This window comes from Mustela lutreola, chromosome 2 (genome assembly GCF_030435805.1).
Source record: "Mustela lutreola isolate mMusLut2 chromosome 2, mMusLut2.pri, whole genome shotgun sequence".
NCBI classification, from domain to species: Eukaryota; Metazoa; Chordata; class Mammalia; order Carnivora; family Mustelidae; genus Mustela; species Mustela lutreola.
In genome coordinates this window covers 71901336-71920165 of record NC_081291.1, presented here as the reverse complement: position 1 = coordinate 71920165, position 18830 = coordinate 71901336, and the positions used below count along the sequence as shown (strand labels likewise).

Genomic DNA, 18830 nt, shown 5'->3' with positions numbered 1-18830 from the left:
ATTGAATTATTGCTTGTTCTGGCATGATGCTGATTTCCTTCATTATTTCATGCCTCTCCCAGTAGATATCCACATGGCATTCATCCTTCATCCTCCTTTTGAAAATATCACAGTAAGGGGTTCATCTAATTTTTTTAATCTGTCCTCTTTTTCTGTCAGCAATTCAATGCAACATTTCTTAGAGGCGGCTCCATTCCTTCCCTGATTTTCAAAATGCCTTTTAATCATTTCTTACCTTTAAACATTATTTCAAAGATTTTAATATTTAGTAATTCATGCCATTATCAAAGAGGCAACTTTATTCTTTTCATCATTCAGACTTCTGTGGGTGTTGATCCTGGATCACAAGATGATACTAGAATTGTAGAAGCATACATAGGTCAAGGCCATGCATCTGAAGAGCAGGCTTACCAATGGAAACAATCCTGTTGGTTTATTCTGTTCTGCAGAGAAAAAAGTGGAATTATAAACCTCATATCATTATGGTATGAAAAACCCCAAATAATTTTGGTGGAGAAGGGTTCTAAGCTTCCCGTGTTATAATGGATACACTCTTTGTTTCTGTGTACCTGCCTTACCATATAGATGGAGTCAGCAGCATAAAGTGTACATTGCAACCAATCAATTCATCAATACTTATTGATTATCATTTCATGAAAGAAACAGTAGCAGATACTTGTGGGGGTGCAGAGGATTCAAGGCACCTGGTGTTTAAGGCACCGTATGTTTCACATAATAGCCTAAAGCACAGCACAGGGAAGATGTTATTGGGCAAAGAATAGAGGGAGTCTGCCAGTGTTGTATGCTAACATACACTGGGAAGGTGGACACAGGTAGAAAAAACACATTTTGTGAAAGACTTCTCAGAATAAATTTCATTTTTCTGTAAAACACTGAAAATAATGTATGGTATCAGTTTGGGTGAATAACCGATTTTAGAAGAATAAAGCAAATAAGACAGTAGTTATTGGGTGGGCCACAGTGGTGGGGTTGGCTAAATAGAACTCTTTGGCCTGGTTGATCTCTGATAATGGACAGGCCAGTCATAAGAAATTAATAAGACTCATGAGAAGAATCACAGATTGCTTAGGCCCCTTGTTTTCTCATTGCACAACTCATTGTAGCCTAGTGTGGCATGTCAACATGTACTCTTGCTTGTTTTCAGCATGCACTTCTGGCTTTAAAGTTCATACTTGCATTTGCCATACCTGATAAACCACGGCATATCCAGATGAAACTGGCCAAATTGGAGTTCGAGTCTTTGGAGGCACTCAAGAGGCAGGTAAGGGCAACTGTGCTGAAAATCAGTGTATCTCTTTAGCAAATGCCAGGGGCTATAATTTAGAGAGCTCACTCTCAGTATTTCCTTCAGCCTTGAAGTTATCAGCGTAAATAAATACAGAATACATCTCCTGTTTAGATGGCGTAACAAAACCTAAATCGTAATAATATGAGCAAATAAATAGTTGAAAGAACTAAACTAAGCAAAACAAAAATATCTGAGCAACGTTAAAGAACAGAGCTAGCTTTCAGTAGAAGAACAAGACCAGGATTTCCAAGAATCGTCCTGGGGCAGCTCCGACAGTTTCTAAGTCTGCCTTCTACAGAAACATGAAGCAAGAAGTGAATAAATAGAGTCTCGCATAATATCTTGCAGAGAATGAGGGAGAACAAGAAAGTGTGGGCAAAAGCAGCAAAAATGCCATCAAAGTAGAAACTTCGTCCAGGGATTTCCACATTTTACCAGGGGCAAAGCTGGAGGTCTTCATTTTGACTTTCTACTTGTAGCAGAATGTGAGCAGGAAGATAGAGACTTCCCCATGCCCAGAGCTAGCTCTCTTTAGTGAGAGATACATAGGAACTAAACCAATGAGAAAATTAGTAAGGCACTTAGCATCTGAGAGGCATGCTGTGGGTCCAGGACATGGCTTCTGTCCCTCACAGTCCATTAGGCTTCCACACCACCTTGTACAGAAGCCAAAAGAGAAAACGTGTGTAGTAATTTATAAAAATAATATTGATAATCTATATGAAGGATATTTTAAAAATTCTGCTGGGACCAAAAGATTCAGTCTTGTGAAAATGTGATGCTAATTCAAATATATAGGAATAAGCATTTGAGAACAGCAAGGAGATTTCTGAAAAAGAAGAGAAATGAGGTCTTTAGCTCTGCCAGATATTAAAATGTATTCTGAATAATATAATAGAATAATGAAATACATTTTGAATTAGGGAAGAAATAGATCAGTGGAATAATTTACAGCAGAGAGCCTGTAAATAGACCAAAATAAAACTAGGACTTTAGTTTATGGTAAAATTAACATTCTGTGGTAGTGGGGGAAAAGGAGGGTTGTTTGTTACATGGTCTGATGACAATTGTTTGGGAAAATTATTACATTTCATTTTACCTCATTCCCTACATACCTCTTGCCACCATGCTCCTGCAAATTTCAGACAGGTAAGAGATACAAAAAGTATGGGAATTTAAAACTTCTGTATGACCAAAAAAACCTCAAAAGATAAATTGGACATAGTGGGGAAATATTTGCAACATATGAAAAATGGTTAACATCTTTAATTCAAGTAGCATTTTGATAACTTCATACAAAAAGACAGCCATTAACAAAGCATAACCTAAGAAGAGGTGCTCGGTCTCACTCACAATTAAAGAAATTTAAGTTCAAATAACAGGGAAACGTGACATTTTACTCACTCTGTCGGCAAACGCTGGTTGATGGCCTGTTCTTGCCTGGTGTGAAGTAGTGGACACTTTTCTATACTTGACAGAAGTGTAAATTGGCTCAGGCTTTCTAGAATGCAGTTGAATCAAAATTTAGATTACCCTCCAACCAGAATGACTCTTGCTAGGGTAATGGCAATAACTGCAAAGTGGGCCAAAATAATGTTGTCAAAGCATTTCTATTAGCAAGAACCCAGACGCAGCTAAACTGAGTAGGAGACAGTTTAAGACAATTATAGTAAGATAATGGTTCCACAGAACCTTGTTTTTCTTTTTTTTTTCTTTAAAGATTTTGTTTATTTATTTGACAGAGAGAGATCACAAGTAGGCAGAGAGGCAGGCAGAGAGAGAGGAAGGGAAGCAGGCCCCCTGCTGAGCAGAAAGCCCGATGTGGGACTCGATCCCAGGACCCTGAGATCATGACCTGAGCCGAAGGCAGCGGCTTAACCCACTGAGCCACCCAGGCGCCCCAGAACCTTGTTTTTAAAAGGTCTCTTCGTGCTGGGGTGTGTGTTGTGTGCATGTGCATGCACATGCATGTGTGAGTATGTGTTTGCTATTTTAGCAAGTAGAGAAAGCAAGGTACAGAACAAGTTTGAGTTAAATTTTTTTTTTTTTTTTTTTAAAGATTTTATTTATTTATTTGAGAGAGAGACAGTGAGAGAGAGCATGAGCGAGGAGAAGGTCAGAGGGAGAAGCAGACTCCCCGTGGAGCTGGGAGCCTGATGCGGGACTCGATCCCGGGACTCCGGGATCATGACCTGAGCCGAAAGCAGTCGTCCAACCAACTGAGCCACCCAGGCGTCCCTTGAGTTAAATTTTGAAAAAGGGAAGGAAGGGACAAGAAATGGGCGAATGCAAACACGTCCGTTGTTTTTCCTAGAAAGGCTTCCGGGAAACCCAGTACAGTAGCTGCCTTTGAGGAAAAATTAAGATATCTGTGGGCACCTGGGTGGCTCAGTCAGTTAAATGTCTGCCTTCAGCTCAGGTCATGATCTCAGGGTTCTGGGATTGAGCCCCGCATCGGGCTCCCTGCTGAGGCGGGAATTTGCTTCTCCTTCTGCCCCTCCCCACCGTTTGTGTTCTTTCTTGCTCTGTCTCTCAAATAAATAACATCTTTAAAAAAAAAAAAAAATTAAGGTAACTGTTTTCACATACCGCTTGGATTTTCTGACCAGGTACGTGTACTACTTGTTGAAGGACAACAGGAATTCTTTAGGTGGAGGGTGATTTGCCATTTGTTATCTGTATGTTTTCTGCATTTAAAGCACTCCTGTAAGTAAATGAGAACTAAAGTCCTCCCTCATGTTGGTGGTTTGAATAATTCCTTAAATTCCCTAATGCCATTTTCAGATACACCTGAGTGCATCTTTCACACACTGTTCCTCCTTCTTCCTTATTCTTTTTACAAACATTCATATGCTTTGGTTTTTTCCTTAGAAAAACATTTAAATGTCAGGTGAAATTTTTGGAGTAAAATTTATTTTCATATAATAAGTATTTTACACACAAGGTTTGAGGGCACAAATTGAATGTGGAAACCTAGAATCAATGTGAGGCAAAGTGGGATTGGTCCTCAGTGAACCTCAGGTGGGGTCAGGATTAGGATGAGACCAAGGCTGAGGGCAGACCAACCTGAATCTGGAACCCCACTCAGTCTTTCAGAGTACTTGTTCAGCCCCCATTTAAAGGAGAGGCTGGAGGTGGGGGTAGAGCACAGTCCCTCCCCATAGCCTAGTTCCTTAAACTTGTGAGGAGTCTGTGGGCACAGACAATTATGAGAGCCTCAATATTCAGATCCCCAATTTATATGCATCCTCTTTTTTCTAAAATGTCCTTGTAGGAGGCCTGAGTACCCTTTGGTCCCTCTGGGCTGTCCTAGGCCACACTGCCTCTCTGCCTACAGTTGTTCCCCCTGCTTACTAGAAGAAGGCACCCCTCACTGCCTTCACCCCTGCTCTGTGCCTTGACCCCAGGGTGTAAGGCTCGAAGCTGGAAGAGAGCCGTATAACATGGAGGTGTCAGGGGCTAAACGTCCATAAAGACATCATTTATGCCCAGTCATAACCATAATGACCAGTTGGTCCAGAAAAAAATTGTAAACACTTATAGTGAGACTTAGAGTCATGGGAAATTTTTTAAACTTTTAAATTTCCATTTATGGGCATATTAGTGAAGTAAAGTATGACAGTAATTGATACTTCCAAGCAAAAAAAATACATTTCATTAGGATAAAATTCTTTGGGAAAAGAATTGTCCATGCTAGTGAAGCTTTCCTCTTACTCAAGATTTCATGTTATCGTGTATTTGTCTAAAAAGCAAAGGGTCTGTAATGATGTTGGATATTAACATGGCTTGTATTACTTAATACATTTACCTAGGAGTCCTAATGCAGAACTGTTATACTTGCTTTGAGAGGACTCATAGCTGTAAGTGCTTGCTGTGGACATGGCTAAATGATCTCTGAGGTCATCTCAGCTCCTGGCTTCCCCTGCTTCAGATACACACTACCTAACAGCAAAGCAAAGCCCTAATTCAAAGGCAGAATTTATTTACACATATCGTCATTGGGTAATGAAGCACTAACCAAAATTCTGTCTCATTAAAAAAATTTTTTTTTTTAATTTACTTACTTTTTCTCAGTAAGTTCTATGCCCCATGTGGGGCTTGAGCTCACCACTCTGAGATCAAGAATTATATGCTTTACTGATTGAGCCAGCCAGGTGCACCTCCCTGTCTCATATTATTTTAAAAGAAAAACCGAGGGTCACCTGGGTGACTCAGTTGGTTAAGCATCTGACTCTCAATCTCAGCTCAGGTCTTAATCTCAGGGTCTTGAGTTCAAGCCCCGAATTGGGCTCCACACTGGGCACAGAGCCTACTTAAATAAAAATAAATAAATAAAATTTTAAAAGAAAAAATCTAAAAGATTTTAAGTCTCTTTGGGCCTTTCTCTTCTGGAGACATAGATGTGATTCTCTAATTAATATCACCTTCTAAGAAAACATGACTTTGGTGCTGATTTTGCTATTAAGATTCTGGAGGGACAGAAATGTCCCGCAGGCTTTGACTTGTTATATTTATCAAATACCTTCAAACAGGGCATTCTAGCTTGTCCTAGCCAGCTTGCACTAAAGGTAGTTTTACATCTGTGCATGTGCGGCTCCCAAGTGCCTGATCCATCAAGCGGGCAGGAGGCAGGGATGAGTGCTGTGGTCAAGGTTTCCCAGGGTCCTGAACAGCAAACCACGTAAAAGTATTCTCCTCTCCACTCCTTGTTTGTTAAAGTTAGAATCTGAGAAGGACAGATCCAGGATAGAAGCCTAGTGGGAGAGCCTGTGCCAGCTGCTCCTCTCCTGTCCTCTCTTGCTGGCCCAGGGCTTTGTTGGGTGGTTGGCACTGCTGCTTGGGCCTCGCAAGTTCATGCGGCCCTGAGTCGGCAATGATTCTTACTACGCTGCCTGTTTATTCTCACTGTCCAGAGGCCTGAAGAAGCCCAGAAGGTCCTAGATATGAAAGGTCACCCACAGAGTGCTTTTCAAAAACTCAGATTAACTGGCAGGTCTTCAGTTTGCTTATTGAACTACTGACATTTCTAGGATATAGAATTTTTCTTATTTTTCTTTAATCTGACATTTAACTACCTGCTTTGTAAATAAGTAGAGCCTCACTTCACTGGGCCATTCCTATGTATCACAGGCAGAGAAAGCTTCTGGTGGGCCCTGGTCAAAAACAAAGCTCTTGAAGACATACTTAAGAATAAATCTCATGAATACCTTGCCTATCCCCTGACATTTTCACTGTTAAGTGACCAGAAATTGACAGTACATCAGCCAAAAGAAACCATTACTTATATAGAAAATCAGTGTATTATGTTTAATTTTCACTTGAATTGCTGCTTTTCAATTCAGGTTCCAATTTTATAGAGAAAACATGACTAAGAAATTTGGGTCATTGGACAGTTCTTAAATCGGGCTGTGCATCTTGAATGTAGAACTTTTGAAAGATACCTGTGCCCCACACCTAAAGAGTCAGATTCCCTAGATCTCAGGTGGGGCCCAGGCACCTACATTTAAACATCCCTTCCTACTGCTCCAAATCCCCCCCACCTCTCATCCTCAGCCCCCAGCAAAATAGATCCCAAGCATGGTCAGGTGAGTGCCAGGAGCAAATGCGGTCTGGGCCATAAATGAGGCAGGTAGTCTCTTTTGTTTTATAAAATGAAATGCTGGATTGCATGGTCTGTGGAAAGGCCCAGAGATCTGCATTTTTGCCCCACACTGCTTCTAATGCAGGAGCCCTGAAGCCCATTTGGAGAAGTGCTCTGTGGGTCCTAGTTACTGCTCTCAGTTGCGATGGGAGGCATGGAGGAAAGGCGAGGTACTAGGAGCAGTTTCCTCTTCTGGATCAGATAGGAAGCTATGACTTGTCTAAATATGTGGGCAAGTCAGATGTACTTGAAGGTGAGAGGCAAACTAGGGAACATAAAACTGTTTGCAGAGGGCATTTTCAAAGAATCCGGCTTCTACTGGTGAGACCTTTGCAAAGAACTCTAGATGGTAAATATCCGAATGATGCGCTTTTCTTTCTTTTCAAATTGATTTATTCAATTCTGGATAATTTGGGGATTTAATTAAAAATAGGAGTCACTCAGGGTCCTGGAACCCAAGGATACCACAACCTTTTTAGCTGGCCTCTGGGCAGCCAGCCGTCCTGGAGCCAAGCACCTACAGAAGCCAGGGGGCTAGGTCCAAACGCAGGTTTGGAGAAAGATAACAGCGCCCAGAAATCAGTCAGAAAGAACAAGATAAGGACTTTAAGAGGATACCACAGGGCTAATTATAGCCCTCAAGGGCCTCAAATCAGGTTTGGGACCTTCCAGGCTGGGCCATCTGGGCCAGAGGCCATAGGTAAAGTCTTTGTTTCCTAGGATTGAGTATATTTAAACCACTTCCAGCATTAACTAATATCCTCTGAACTTCTCTTCCCTGCATCTGTGCTCTCAAGTGGTGGTAGGTAAATAAACATTTTAAAGGGAAAGTTAAAAGTTTCACAGTCTGGAATGAAGGTGCTAAAGCATTTGGCTATTGGCTATGTAATCACAGGCTGGTTTGCCAACATGTGGTTCAGAAGGAAATGAGCCCAGAGAAAGAATCCGCTTCCAAGAAACTTAGTGGCAGACGGTGCCAGAGCCTTGGTTCATGGGGAGGGATGGTCCATGGCCCAGGGCCCCAAACCAGGTACTGGCCTGGTAAACTCCAGGGCTTTGGGATGGCCCCTCTCAGCTGGCCTCTCCCTTTATCCTCTGTCGTCATCTTCCCACTACAACTCCCTGGGAGGCAGTGCCTACCACATATGGTCAGAGTGGGGCCCGAGTGGGACAGCATGAGTAGGACACAGTGTGACGTTGGGACAGGCAAGGACTGCCTTGTGCTTGGGTGCCATGTATCACCAGGTGAGCCAGGCAGTAATTCTGAGGAAAATGAGGCCATGAAACCAGATTAGGAGATGAGTCCCCATTCCACCTTTGCAGCAGGCCTGCCTACTTTCGAGCCCACAAGCAGCTGAGCAGCTGTGATAGTGGAGGGGAGGAAGGCTGGCCCGCAGCGGGTTGTCACAGGAGCCAGGCGCTTCTCCAAGCCTCTGTGCATGCAGTCACTCCTCTGAAGGGTTCCTGGCCTAGGGTCTGTTAGCCACTCACATGGGGTTTCTCGCCAGTCCCCGAAGGATACTTCTTCACAGGTGGTCAAGGCTTTAACAAATGCTGGCTCTGTGTGGCCACTCAATCCCCTCTCCCATTGCTTTTCCTCTTCCTTTCTGCTCTGGTAGGAGGTGCTTGCTCATGGAGTCCCAGGTCCCCCTGCCATTTTGTAAGTGACCATCCCTACAGTTCCCGTCTGCCCTCAGCTTCACACACCTCACCGTCCGGGGGGATGGGGTGGTGTAGCGCTGCCTCCGCTGTGAGGATGGTGGCCACTTGTGTGCATTCCCCCGCTGCACTTGGGCCAGTGGATCTCTACCCCTGTGTTCCCTCATCTGGCACCGGGCCTGATGCCCAGCAGACTCTGAATAAATCTCCACCTCATCAAACTGAGTTTGTTGACTCATACATAGTTCAGAAGCTAATATATTAAGTAAATGACAAGTGATGTCCTTGGACAAGAAAAGAGGAATCTTAAAATAGGTTCTGTGGCAAAAAATGGAAACAGTTAGGTCATATGCCTTTCTGGGATCACCAGGGAAGAGAATCCAAGCACTTTATAAGGTCCCCATATCTAGCCTTGATAAAGCTCAAATTCTATTCCCCCCCCCCCAAAAGACTGACTGTGGTTGATATCAGTAACAGTCATGGCTTCAGAAGATGGTAAAAAAAAAACAAAAAAAAAGCCCAAATCAAGCCAGATAGAATTCTACTTTGCAAAGTTCAGACTCTGGAACAGTCCTTTCCTTACCACTGATGTGGAGACATTTTTCCCCCTGCATTTTCTGTTGTCACTTATACAAATTATCTTATAACAAATTATCTTAGAGATTTCAGAAAAAAATGCTGTAGTGTACATAGAGTCAAACAGACATTAAAATAAGATGCTTCACTAAAACTCTAGAAAGCCTTTGATCATTTTTATCTTCCTAGTAAACAATCCATAGAAATTGTTACTTATCTCATTCCCCTGGTATTCTAAGCAAAATTTTAAATTTGTAAATCCTAATTATTTTTCCAGATGTAAGAAACATAGCCAAATCAGTACCAGATTTATTTTTACTTTGGAAATTACTGAATAGGTCATGAAACAGAATAAAATTTAGCATTTTCCTAGCCAGCACGTGAGTAAACCAGAAGTAGGGTGGGCAGAAGGGACTTGGAAGTACAGTTCCTTTCTGCTCAGAAGGGCCTCGAGTTTACCGTGCTGTAGGAGGGACACCCTATGCTTTGGACCAGGATCACATTTGTCGTCAAAATGTGTCTGAATTTGTAAAGAAGAAAGTTCACCTTATAACAAATTATCTTAGAGATTTCAGAAGGCCTAAAACTATAGATGTATGTATACATAAGTTTTTTTTTTTTAATTTCTGGCATAAATAACATACTGGGTTGTATTAATTTCAGGCATGCGATATAGTGATTCAAAAATTCTGTACATGACTCAGTGCTCCATCGTGAGAAGTGTACTCTTAATCCCTTTTACCTCTTTCTCGCATCAAAGCTATATATATATTTTTTAAAGATTTAATTAATTTATTTGACAGAAAGAAATCACAAGTAGGCAGAGAGGCAGGCAGAGAGGCTGAGCAGAGAGCCCGATGTGGGACTCGATCCCAGGACCCTGAGATCATGACCTGAGCTGAAGGCAGCGGCTTAACCCACTGAGCCACCCAGGCGCCCTCAAAGCTATATATTTTAAGAGGAAAAACACATATTCTGATAAGATACTTAAAGTTCTAAGAGTTCTTATCTCAGACTCTGTACTGGAGTAATAGTTACATTACCTTGCAGGCCAGCAGTGTGGTAACAGGCTTTTCTTTCTAGGAAAATCCTGGGCTGTTATGAATGCAGCTATTTACCTTTTTTTTTTTTTTTTTAAACCATATATTCTAGGATAGTAAAGATTATATTGTCAAAGATATTTGTCTGTGACCACCAGACTAGAAGCTTCTTAGGGACAAGATTACTCCAGACACAGAATTTACATTTGTTGATTGAGTAAGTCAGTAATTAAATGAACATCACTAGGGTCAAAGCTCCATCTCTTTGTGCCTTTCTCTATTACTAAATTCTAGTCTTTTAACTTTGAAATTCTCTTTTGCGTGTTATATTTGGGATTCAGGAAACCATTATTGAGTACTTGCTATGTCAGGAAACCACAGACTTTTTTTTAACTTTTGTCTTTAATTACTAGTAAATTGCTAAAGTAGAAAATATTCAATGTAATAAGAAAATATTCAATATAATAAATGGTATTATTTTCCATTGATTTCTAGTGCTACAGAACCTCAGGGATATGGTTGAATATTGCATCATGCAATGAATACAAACCTAGGAGGTTAGGCTAAAAATACAGTGATTGGTAGAATAGAAATTTTAGACTTTAAATCCTTAAGAACAACACAGATTTGCCTCTGTCTTCTAAGAATAGAGTACAGAAAACAGGGGATGTTTGGATTTAGGAACTTTTTGAAATACTACCTAATTAATTAAAGGAAAATAACCCACATAAATAATGGCTCTAAGAACATAAATAGTAAATTATGCTGAATTCATATATGTCAAAATTAAAATACAGATATTAAAATTCAACAAATATTGAGTACATTCATTCTGTGGCCAATACACAAAAATATAAATCATCAGAAATTGCCTATATCATGTAATTGTCAAATGTTAGAGGAAAAAATTATTGATCCTGTCCCAAACCCTGATTGTACAGATTAAGGAAAGGGTCACTAACTGTGATTATTAGCTTCCAAGGTCCCCAGTGATCCCTGACTCCCAAGTATTTACACCCTTTTGAAGTCCCATCCCAATAGGATACTACAGAATGTTGGTATGTCTCTTCTGAGGCTAGGTCACTTAAAAAAAAATTGTGTGTGTGTGTGTATTTTTTTCATATATATATATATATATATGGCTTCTGTCATCTTCTTCTCCCTCGGGTCATTTACTCTCAGGAAACTGGCTGCCATGTTGTGAGGACACAACGTTGGAGGGGTCAAGAAAGTCTAACTGCTGGTTGACCCAAGAGTTGGACCTAGGCAGTCAGAGGCTCCTCCCTGTTCTTGAAATGTATGTTCTACCACCATTCCCACACTAAGAGCCATTTCAGGGACAGAACCTTGAGTAGATGTTGAGACCCTCTGGATCGCATATGTGACTGAGCATCCTTGAGGTCTCTACATAAACTGTAAGATTCTGGTGGGCAGATATGGAGATCTACTCGTCTTGTGACCACCCAAATCAAGCCTTCCATGTCCTTTTCCTTGATTGTTAAACCAGCCACCTACAAATCTGGAGTGGCTGGCCTCTTTCTTCAGTCTCTCCTTGTCCTTGATGTATGGGGCCCAGTTTCACATTTTACCCAGAGAACCCCGAGGGTTGTGAACCAAACCTTAAGCAGCCAATGGATGGCCCGCATGACTAGAAGTATGACCTACTGCCGACAGCCAAGTGAGTGCACCATCTTGGAAACATTCTCTAGTCTGAGGGTTAGCAGACATTTTCTGTAGAGAATCAGGTAGTAAATAGTTACGGTGTGTAGGCCATAGAGTCTCGATCAAAACTCCTTGGTTCTGCTATTGTCGTGCAAAGGCAGCCATCGGCAATATGTGAATGAAAGAAAGAGGCTGTATTCCAGTTAGAACCATATTTATAAGCACAGGCTGTGGGCCGGGTTTGGCTTGTGGACCGTAGTTTGTCATCCCCAGCTCTTAGCCTTAGTCAGGCCTTCAGATGCCTCAGCCCCTTCCCTACCTCCTGACTGCACATTCGTGGGAGGCCCTGAGCCAGAATCACCCAGCTTCTTCCAGATTCCCAGCCGACAGCATGGAAATAAACGTATGTTGTTTTAAAGCCACAAGATTTTGGATTAATCTGTTCCACAGTAATAGATACTTAATGCACCAGAAATCCAAGAAAGGAGGCTGGTGACTATGAGGTAGTCATTATTGAGGCTAAGCAATAGGGGGATTCTTTACACTATTCTCTCTACTTTTGTGTAATAAGTTTAAAGAAAAAGAAAAAGAAAAAAACTGGTAAGTGATTCATCTAAAATCACAAAGCCCGTGCTGCATACCCAGGTTTCTGGCTCTGAAATCCTGCGTTCTCTTGGCTTCTCCTTTCTGCATAAATAGCAACCAATAGAGCTGTAGCTATTTGCTCAAGTTTTCCCCTCAATTCTTGCTACCTGAGTACCTCCAACTTAACATGCAAGATAGTTCTTTGGACTTTGATACCATTGCTCTTGTTGAGCTGTCCTGAAGGCCTTTCTGCTTCTTTATACCTCTTTATACCATGGACTACAGAATTAGTCATTCCTGGGGGATGGAGCCTCGCTCAGAGATCTACAGAGTCCTACCTCAGTGTGGCCTGGAATAGAACAAAGCTTGCTGTTTACATTCTTACTGAACGTGCTGTCACCAGAGCACTTGCAAGTCCATTAACTGTAATTAATTCTTACATAGCCTATGAAGATTGGCTTGGCAAGTTTCACTCCAGGATTTTGTAGATGAGAAGACAGAGACTCCAAAAGTTTAAACAGTGAGACAGATAAAGGCAGCTGAGTCCAGAGTCTGGCTCCTGGCCCAGTGTTCTTTCGTCCTTCCTTTATTACTTCTTCTCATGCTTAAGGAGAAATGGACGGACACCCAGATGGCTCAGTCCATTAAGTGTCTGGCTCTTGATTTCGCTCAGGTCATGATCTCAGGGTCGTGGGATCAAGCTCTGAGTGGGGCTATGCACTCAGTGGAGAGTCTGCTTGAGATTCTCCTCTCTCCCTCTGCCTCTCCCTACTGCATTCTCTGTCTCTCTCTCTCTCTTTCTCTAAAACAATAAATAAACACATCTTTTTGAGGGGAAAAAAAAGAAACAGGTAGAATTTGACATTAAATAAGATACAATTCACTATATAAAAGAACCTACCACAATGGTTGGTACATAGTAGGTTCTAAAACAATGAGTTTAACTTTCCTTTAAAATCCCTTTGAAATTGGAAATCACCCTGAAAAGTTTTAACTGGTAATATAAATTACATAATGTATTGATAGGTAGGTACATGAGACAGATATTTGAAATAACTGGTCTTTTGATCCCTTGCATTGCATGTACTCACCTCCTCAGAGTGGTTGAATGGATCTGGAAGAGAATGCTCCTGTGGTTCCCCAGGATAACCACAAAATAAGATTTAGTGTTGGATTTTGAATAACCAGATATCCTTGGTGATGCCACTTACAAGGAAGGTGGTAGGACAACAAAGAACAAAATACCTGTCCTGATGAAATGTCCTTGGATTATGAAATTTAGTTCAAAAGTCCATCACCTTCCCTTTGCTTTTTCCTTCCAAAAATCTGTTTAATATTGTATTTTAAGGTTTTTTTTTAAAAAAACATTTTTATATTGGTGGCTGTCCTTTCAGATCAAGTATGCAATGCAGTTATTGTCTACCAGGTAACTACGTTACCAGGGCTGTAACTTTAAATTCTTGATCTCTCCTACACGCCAATTTGGGGGGGGGGGTGGAATCTCTTATTTGTTATTTGGAAAGTAAATGGATCTCAAGATTCTCTCCAGTTCTTCATTCAAGTTGCTTAAAGCAGTGTTCATGTGGGTAGATTTACAGGCTCTTTTGTTTGAATTGTCTTGGAAAAAAAAAAAGAAATGAGAGGCGTTTATTTTTAATTTTCAAGTCTGGTTTTAGTCACAGGCACGAGAGAAAATGAACTGCCAAATGTCTGGGAAACAGCACCAACGCCTCTCCTTTAACATGTGATAAATATTGTTTTGATTAGAAGCAGAATAAAGCTAGGTTGCTTTTTTTGACTTCTTGGACTAATGAATTCACTTTTTTTTTTCATTTAAGTTGTAGAAAAACATTTCCAAAAACATCAGTCTGGGTTATTTAGACTTTATTCAGGATAGCTGTGCACAAATCATTTCTGTGAAAATGATGTGTGATTAAACAGTTACCATCAGTGAAACTCGCTAAGGAATTATCATCTTTATGTCTGTGCCAAACCATTGGCCTTAAATGAAGCATTTTGGTTCTCTGAAGGATATAAAATGTGCCTGGAGCAGGATGGGTAGTTTGCATCCTCTGGGTGTTAAGAGAATGGCTTTTGGAGTCAGGTATATCCCAGCTGCGCTACTAAGTAACCCTGGGCCCCAAACTTACTAAACATCTCTGGGCCTCAGCTCTGTGAAATGGGCATAATGATGGGAATAACCACACAGGGAGAATAAGTAGTGAGGTCCAGGCAGACAACTTATTCTGAGTCTATGGCTTTTCTACCATTTTCCACCACAGAGCAGATGGGTATAAATAACAGAATTCTCTGTTGGGCGCAATGAAGAACTTGACCATTGGGAGACAAAATACTCCTTTTTTTTTTTTTTTTTTTTTTTTTTTAAGATTTTATTTATTTATTTGCCAGGCAGAGATCACAAGTAGGCAGAGTAAGAGAGGTAGAAGCAGGCTCCTCGCTGAGCAGAGAGCCCGATACGGGGCTCAATCCCAGGACCCTGAGACCATGACTCGAGCTGAAGGCAGAGGCTTAACCCACTAAGCCACCCAGGTGCCCCCAAAATACTCCTTTTTAATACTCCATCCTTGGAAATGTATGGTTTTAATTCTCCATCCTTGGAGATCTTGCAGAAGAGAAGGAACTCCTAGTTTGGAGATTTACCTACTTTCTCACTATCTTAGATACCCTCCAGCCTGTGATTCCTTAAAAATAGTTACTATCCAGCTGTATTTTAACCAAATAGGTTGTCTTGAAATCCTGATCAACCAAGACTAATTTGGATTTCAAACGAATACCTGGGAATAAAAACTGGTGTCAAGTCCCTGGGCAGTGCCCTTCCTTCAAAACTTGGGTTGGGGCTCTGTTGGATAGCTCTTCTTGGGCTCACACTTGCTCTTTCCATGACAGAATTCATAGAAACAGCGTTTCTATCTAGGAAGAATAGCGATGGAGTTCAGCCAGCCCTGGGGCTATATTCTATAGAGTCTGTGTTCATATTGTCAGTCATGCTTCTCTTTTCTTCTGCCTCCTCCTCCCCATTCTCCATCAACATCTCTTCCTTCTTTGTTTTTCTGTTTTTTGGGAAAGGAAAAGGTCTGTATGCCCAGAGTGTCCATTCTTTGAATTTTATGTTATCCAAACACCCTCCTTTTAACCTTCCTTCTTTGTGCTTGGGTTACTAGTTACAGTCTCTCTCTCTCTCTCTTTTATTTTCTGCTTCATTTCCTTTTAGTAAATTACCCTGCTCTCTCTTCCGTTTATCTTTGCAGATGCTCACACACCCCTCTTGCATTCTGCTGGTTCTATCTTCCAGTATTCAGAGCACTCGGTCTCAAACCCTCCTCTGGGATGGCCGCAGACCTCATGGTCTGTGCTCTGGGCCAACATTCCTACTTAGGAAGCTGTGTGTTGGGGATGACTGCCCTCCTGAAGGCTGCCCTCTCTCCATGGGGAGCCTGGGGGTGGAGACCCTCAGAGCCCTCCCATCTCTGTGGGGAGGCAGTGCAGCTGACCCCTGTGGGGCCTGGGAGACTTGCAGGCCGCTTTCATGGTCACAGCAGGTGAGATGAGAATGGACCTCAGTCAGATCTTGCTGTCAGAGATGTAGCCCTAGCACCAGCAACTTGCTGTCCCCCGAAGAAAGTGGTCTACCTCTGCCAATGGTCATAATGAACTACCCATCCCAGACAAGTGGCTGTCTCAACGAGAACCAAGGAGTGCATATACTCTAGGAAAGAGAGCACTTCCGGTCCATCCTCTCCAGAAACCTCCCCACAGACTGCGGGGGGGGGGGGGGGGGGGTACAAAGGAGGGTGGGAGAAATAGGAAACAAAAGGCTGAGCAGCTGAGAGCTCTAACAGAAGGTCCCTCCTGCTGGGGCCTGAGTGCAGGCTTTGTTTGTGGCTCTGCTGTAGGAAGCTCTTGCTTCAGATGTAGTGCAGGTCATTCTCATTGTGCCAATGGCAGGGAATAAAGATGATTGTTGGCCATTTATATGGTCCTTTCGTTTGGTCAGAAAGAGTGCTCTAACTGACGCCCTGAGGTCTAGACAGCACTAGCTTTCAGATGAGCTGCTGACTCAGCAGTGCTGGAGAGCCCTCTGGAATGGGAACAGTGGCTACAGGAAGTCGGGGGAGGCTCCCAAGCAGCCAACCCAGCACAGGCACATTGGCTATGTCCTGGGCCACTGCCAGTATGAAACCTGCGACACTGGAGACGACCTGGCATCTTTTTTTTTTTTTTTTTTTTTTTTTTAAGATTTATGTATTTGTTTTAGTGCACATATATGTGTGGGGGAGGGGCAGAGGAAGAGGAAAAGTGAGAGAAGCAGACACCTGGCTCAGCTTGAATCCGACACAGGGCCATTATGGGGTGATCTCACGATCTTGAGACCATGACCTGAGCCAAAATCAGGAGTTGGACATCCACCTGATTTAGCTACCTAGCCACCCCTAGACCATCAGGCATATTGACAGTCATCTCTGGTTGCCTCCTTTTCCATATTCTCTTAAAATAAGATGCATCTGCATTTCTGATCTCCTACCTGTCTAAAGCTCCATGTCACCCAGCACCCCCTTGGCTCCCTTAGATCCCCTTTCAAACCACCAGCCCTTGGTTGAGGGTGGTTAAGTGGAAAGGAGTTGTTCTCATCGTGGGAGGGTGGAGTGGGTTTTGATTTTCACTTATATTTGATTGTAGGAGCTGGCTGTTTTTCATCCTTGGCCTCAGGAGTCCATCACATGTCAACTTGTGTCAGTTGGATATCCCAATTATTTGGAATTGTTTGTTAAAAATACAAACATACTTACCTACATATAAATATATATGTCTTCTCTCTCAGGAACTTGGGCTTATCCTGTCTACAGACACAGGGTATCCAAATCAAACGGGTTAGCTAGCAAAAGAAAAAAACTAAGTTCTTGTGAGTTAATTGTGTCTTAACACAGTAGCAGTCTCAGAGTGAAATGGTTGGTTAGCACATACCCTTGAAGTTAATTTTTCTGGGAAATAAGAACTCCAAGACACAGTTGTTCCTGAGCTCCAAAATACAGACTTGAGGCATCTTTAAATGGTCCTCCATTAGACTTGAAACCATCTGCTTGTTTGCAACGAAAGTATATATTTTCCACTGTTCTGAGCTCTGTGACGGTGGCATCACTCCAGAGAGAAGCAGCATAAATGGGGCCCTGTGGAAGCGCTCTTGCCAGCCTGCTCTGCAAGGCACTTCAAGTTCATTTCCATTGATTTGATTAGGGAACAGAGAACCAATGAAAAATGTAATGCCTTTTCGAAATTAAGCTCCCCTTCTCTAATACCATCCTGCGCTTTCAAAGGATCAAATCTCTCTCAGTCTGCCTTCATCGAGTTTCCTTTTGCACTTGGACTCTCAACAGCTCTAAGATCGTGGTCAGAATCAGTACGATCTACTTTTGAAGGGGTACAAATTAAATGGGAAAGTGAGTTTCTCTGACAGGAAAGTCCCTGGACTATGGTGGTATTAAGTGCAGCCACAGAGTGGGCTGTGGCTCTCTCTGCTTGTTGAGGTAGGCGGCATTGAGGTGGAATTAACATTTTAGTCCTACCTTCAGGGTTCTAAAACCACCTCCCCACAGTGTCACTACTTTTCAGCAGACCGGAGAACTTAAACACCTGTTGCCTAAGGCTGTAGACATAATGTTGAAGTCATAATTTGGTTTCAGTGCACACACCAGCTGAGGGATCTCATCACGCTCGTGTTCTGGAACTTTTTGTGCGGGTAAATCAGTGAGAAAGGTGTTAGCATCTGTTGCCATGTTACCAGAATGGCATCATATATTTGAGAGTCATCCAAGAAGAGTTACTTTTCAGATTACTTGGAGTCATGGCCTCCACCTGGAAATGTTCACAGAAAGCCTCTTTTTCACAAATATAGCACCGCTGTATTCAGAGTATATTTTCTCATGCAACTAAATGCAGTTGGCAGTCATGGATTTTATGAGTGTTCAGCTAGATGAAGTAAGTGGGACAGAATGGGTTTGGGAGCATTACCTTCTTGCCAGTTATATAAATGGCACTCTGCTTGAAAAGGCACATCAGTGTTTTCTTATGGTTCCAAGAGCACCTCAAAGTGGTTTACTATGTTGCAGGCTTGGAATGTCTGTCTGTCTGTCTGTCTGTCTTTCTTTCTTTCTTTCCTTTCTCTCAAGAAAATATAAATAGAAGAAGACTCACAATATTGTAGTCATAAAAGGTTCTATTACAATCTAGGTAATGGAATCCGAATACTCTTGCTGCAGAATCAGATATGAGCCAAGCAAGAAAAGTTTAATATTTTTAAACTACTTTTTTTAAATGACAATAATATACAATAATAGTAGGG

At 42.0% G+C, this 18830-nt stretch overlaps 1 protein-coding gene across 4 annotated transcripts in view; it reads left to right on the top strand.

Moving 5' to 3' along the window:
- The window catches only part of ANO10 (anoctamin 10), a 236668-nt gene that overhangs the window by 179302 nt on the left and 38536 nt on the right, over positions 1-18830 (top strand). For all 4 annotated transcript variants that reach the window (XM_059162278.1, XM_059162279.1, XM_059162276.1 and 1 more), the window contains one exon: positions 1166-1282. In XM_059162278.1, coding sequence (XP_059018261.1) covers positions 1166-1282 — 117 coding nt within the window. The remainder of the gene's footprint in view (positions 1-1165; positions 1283-18830) is intronic.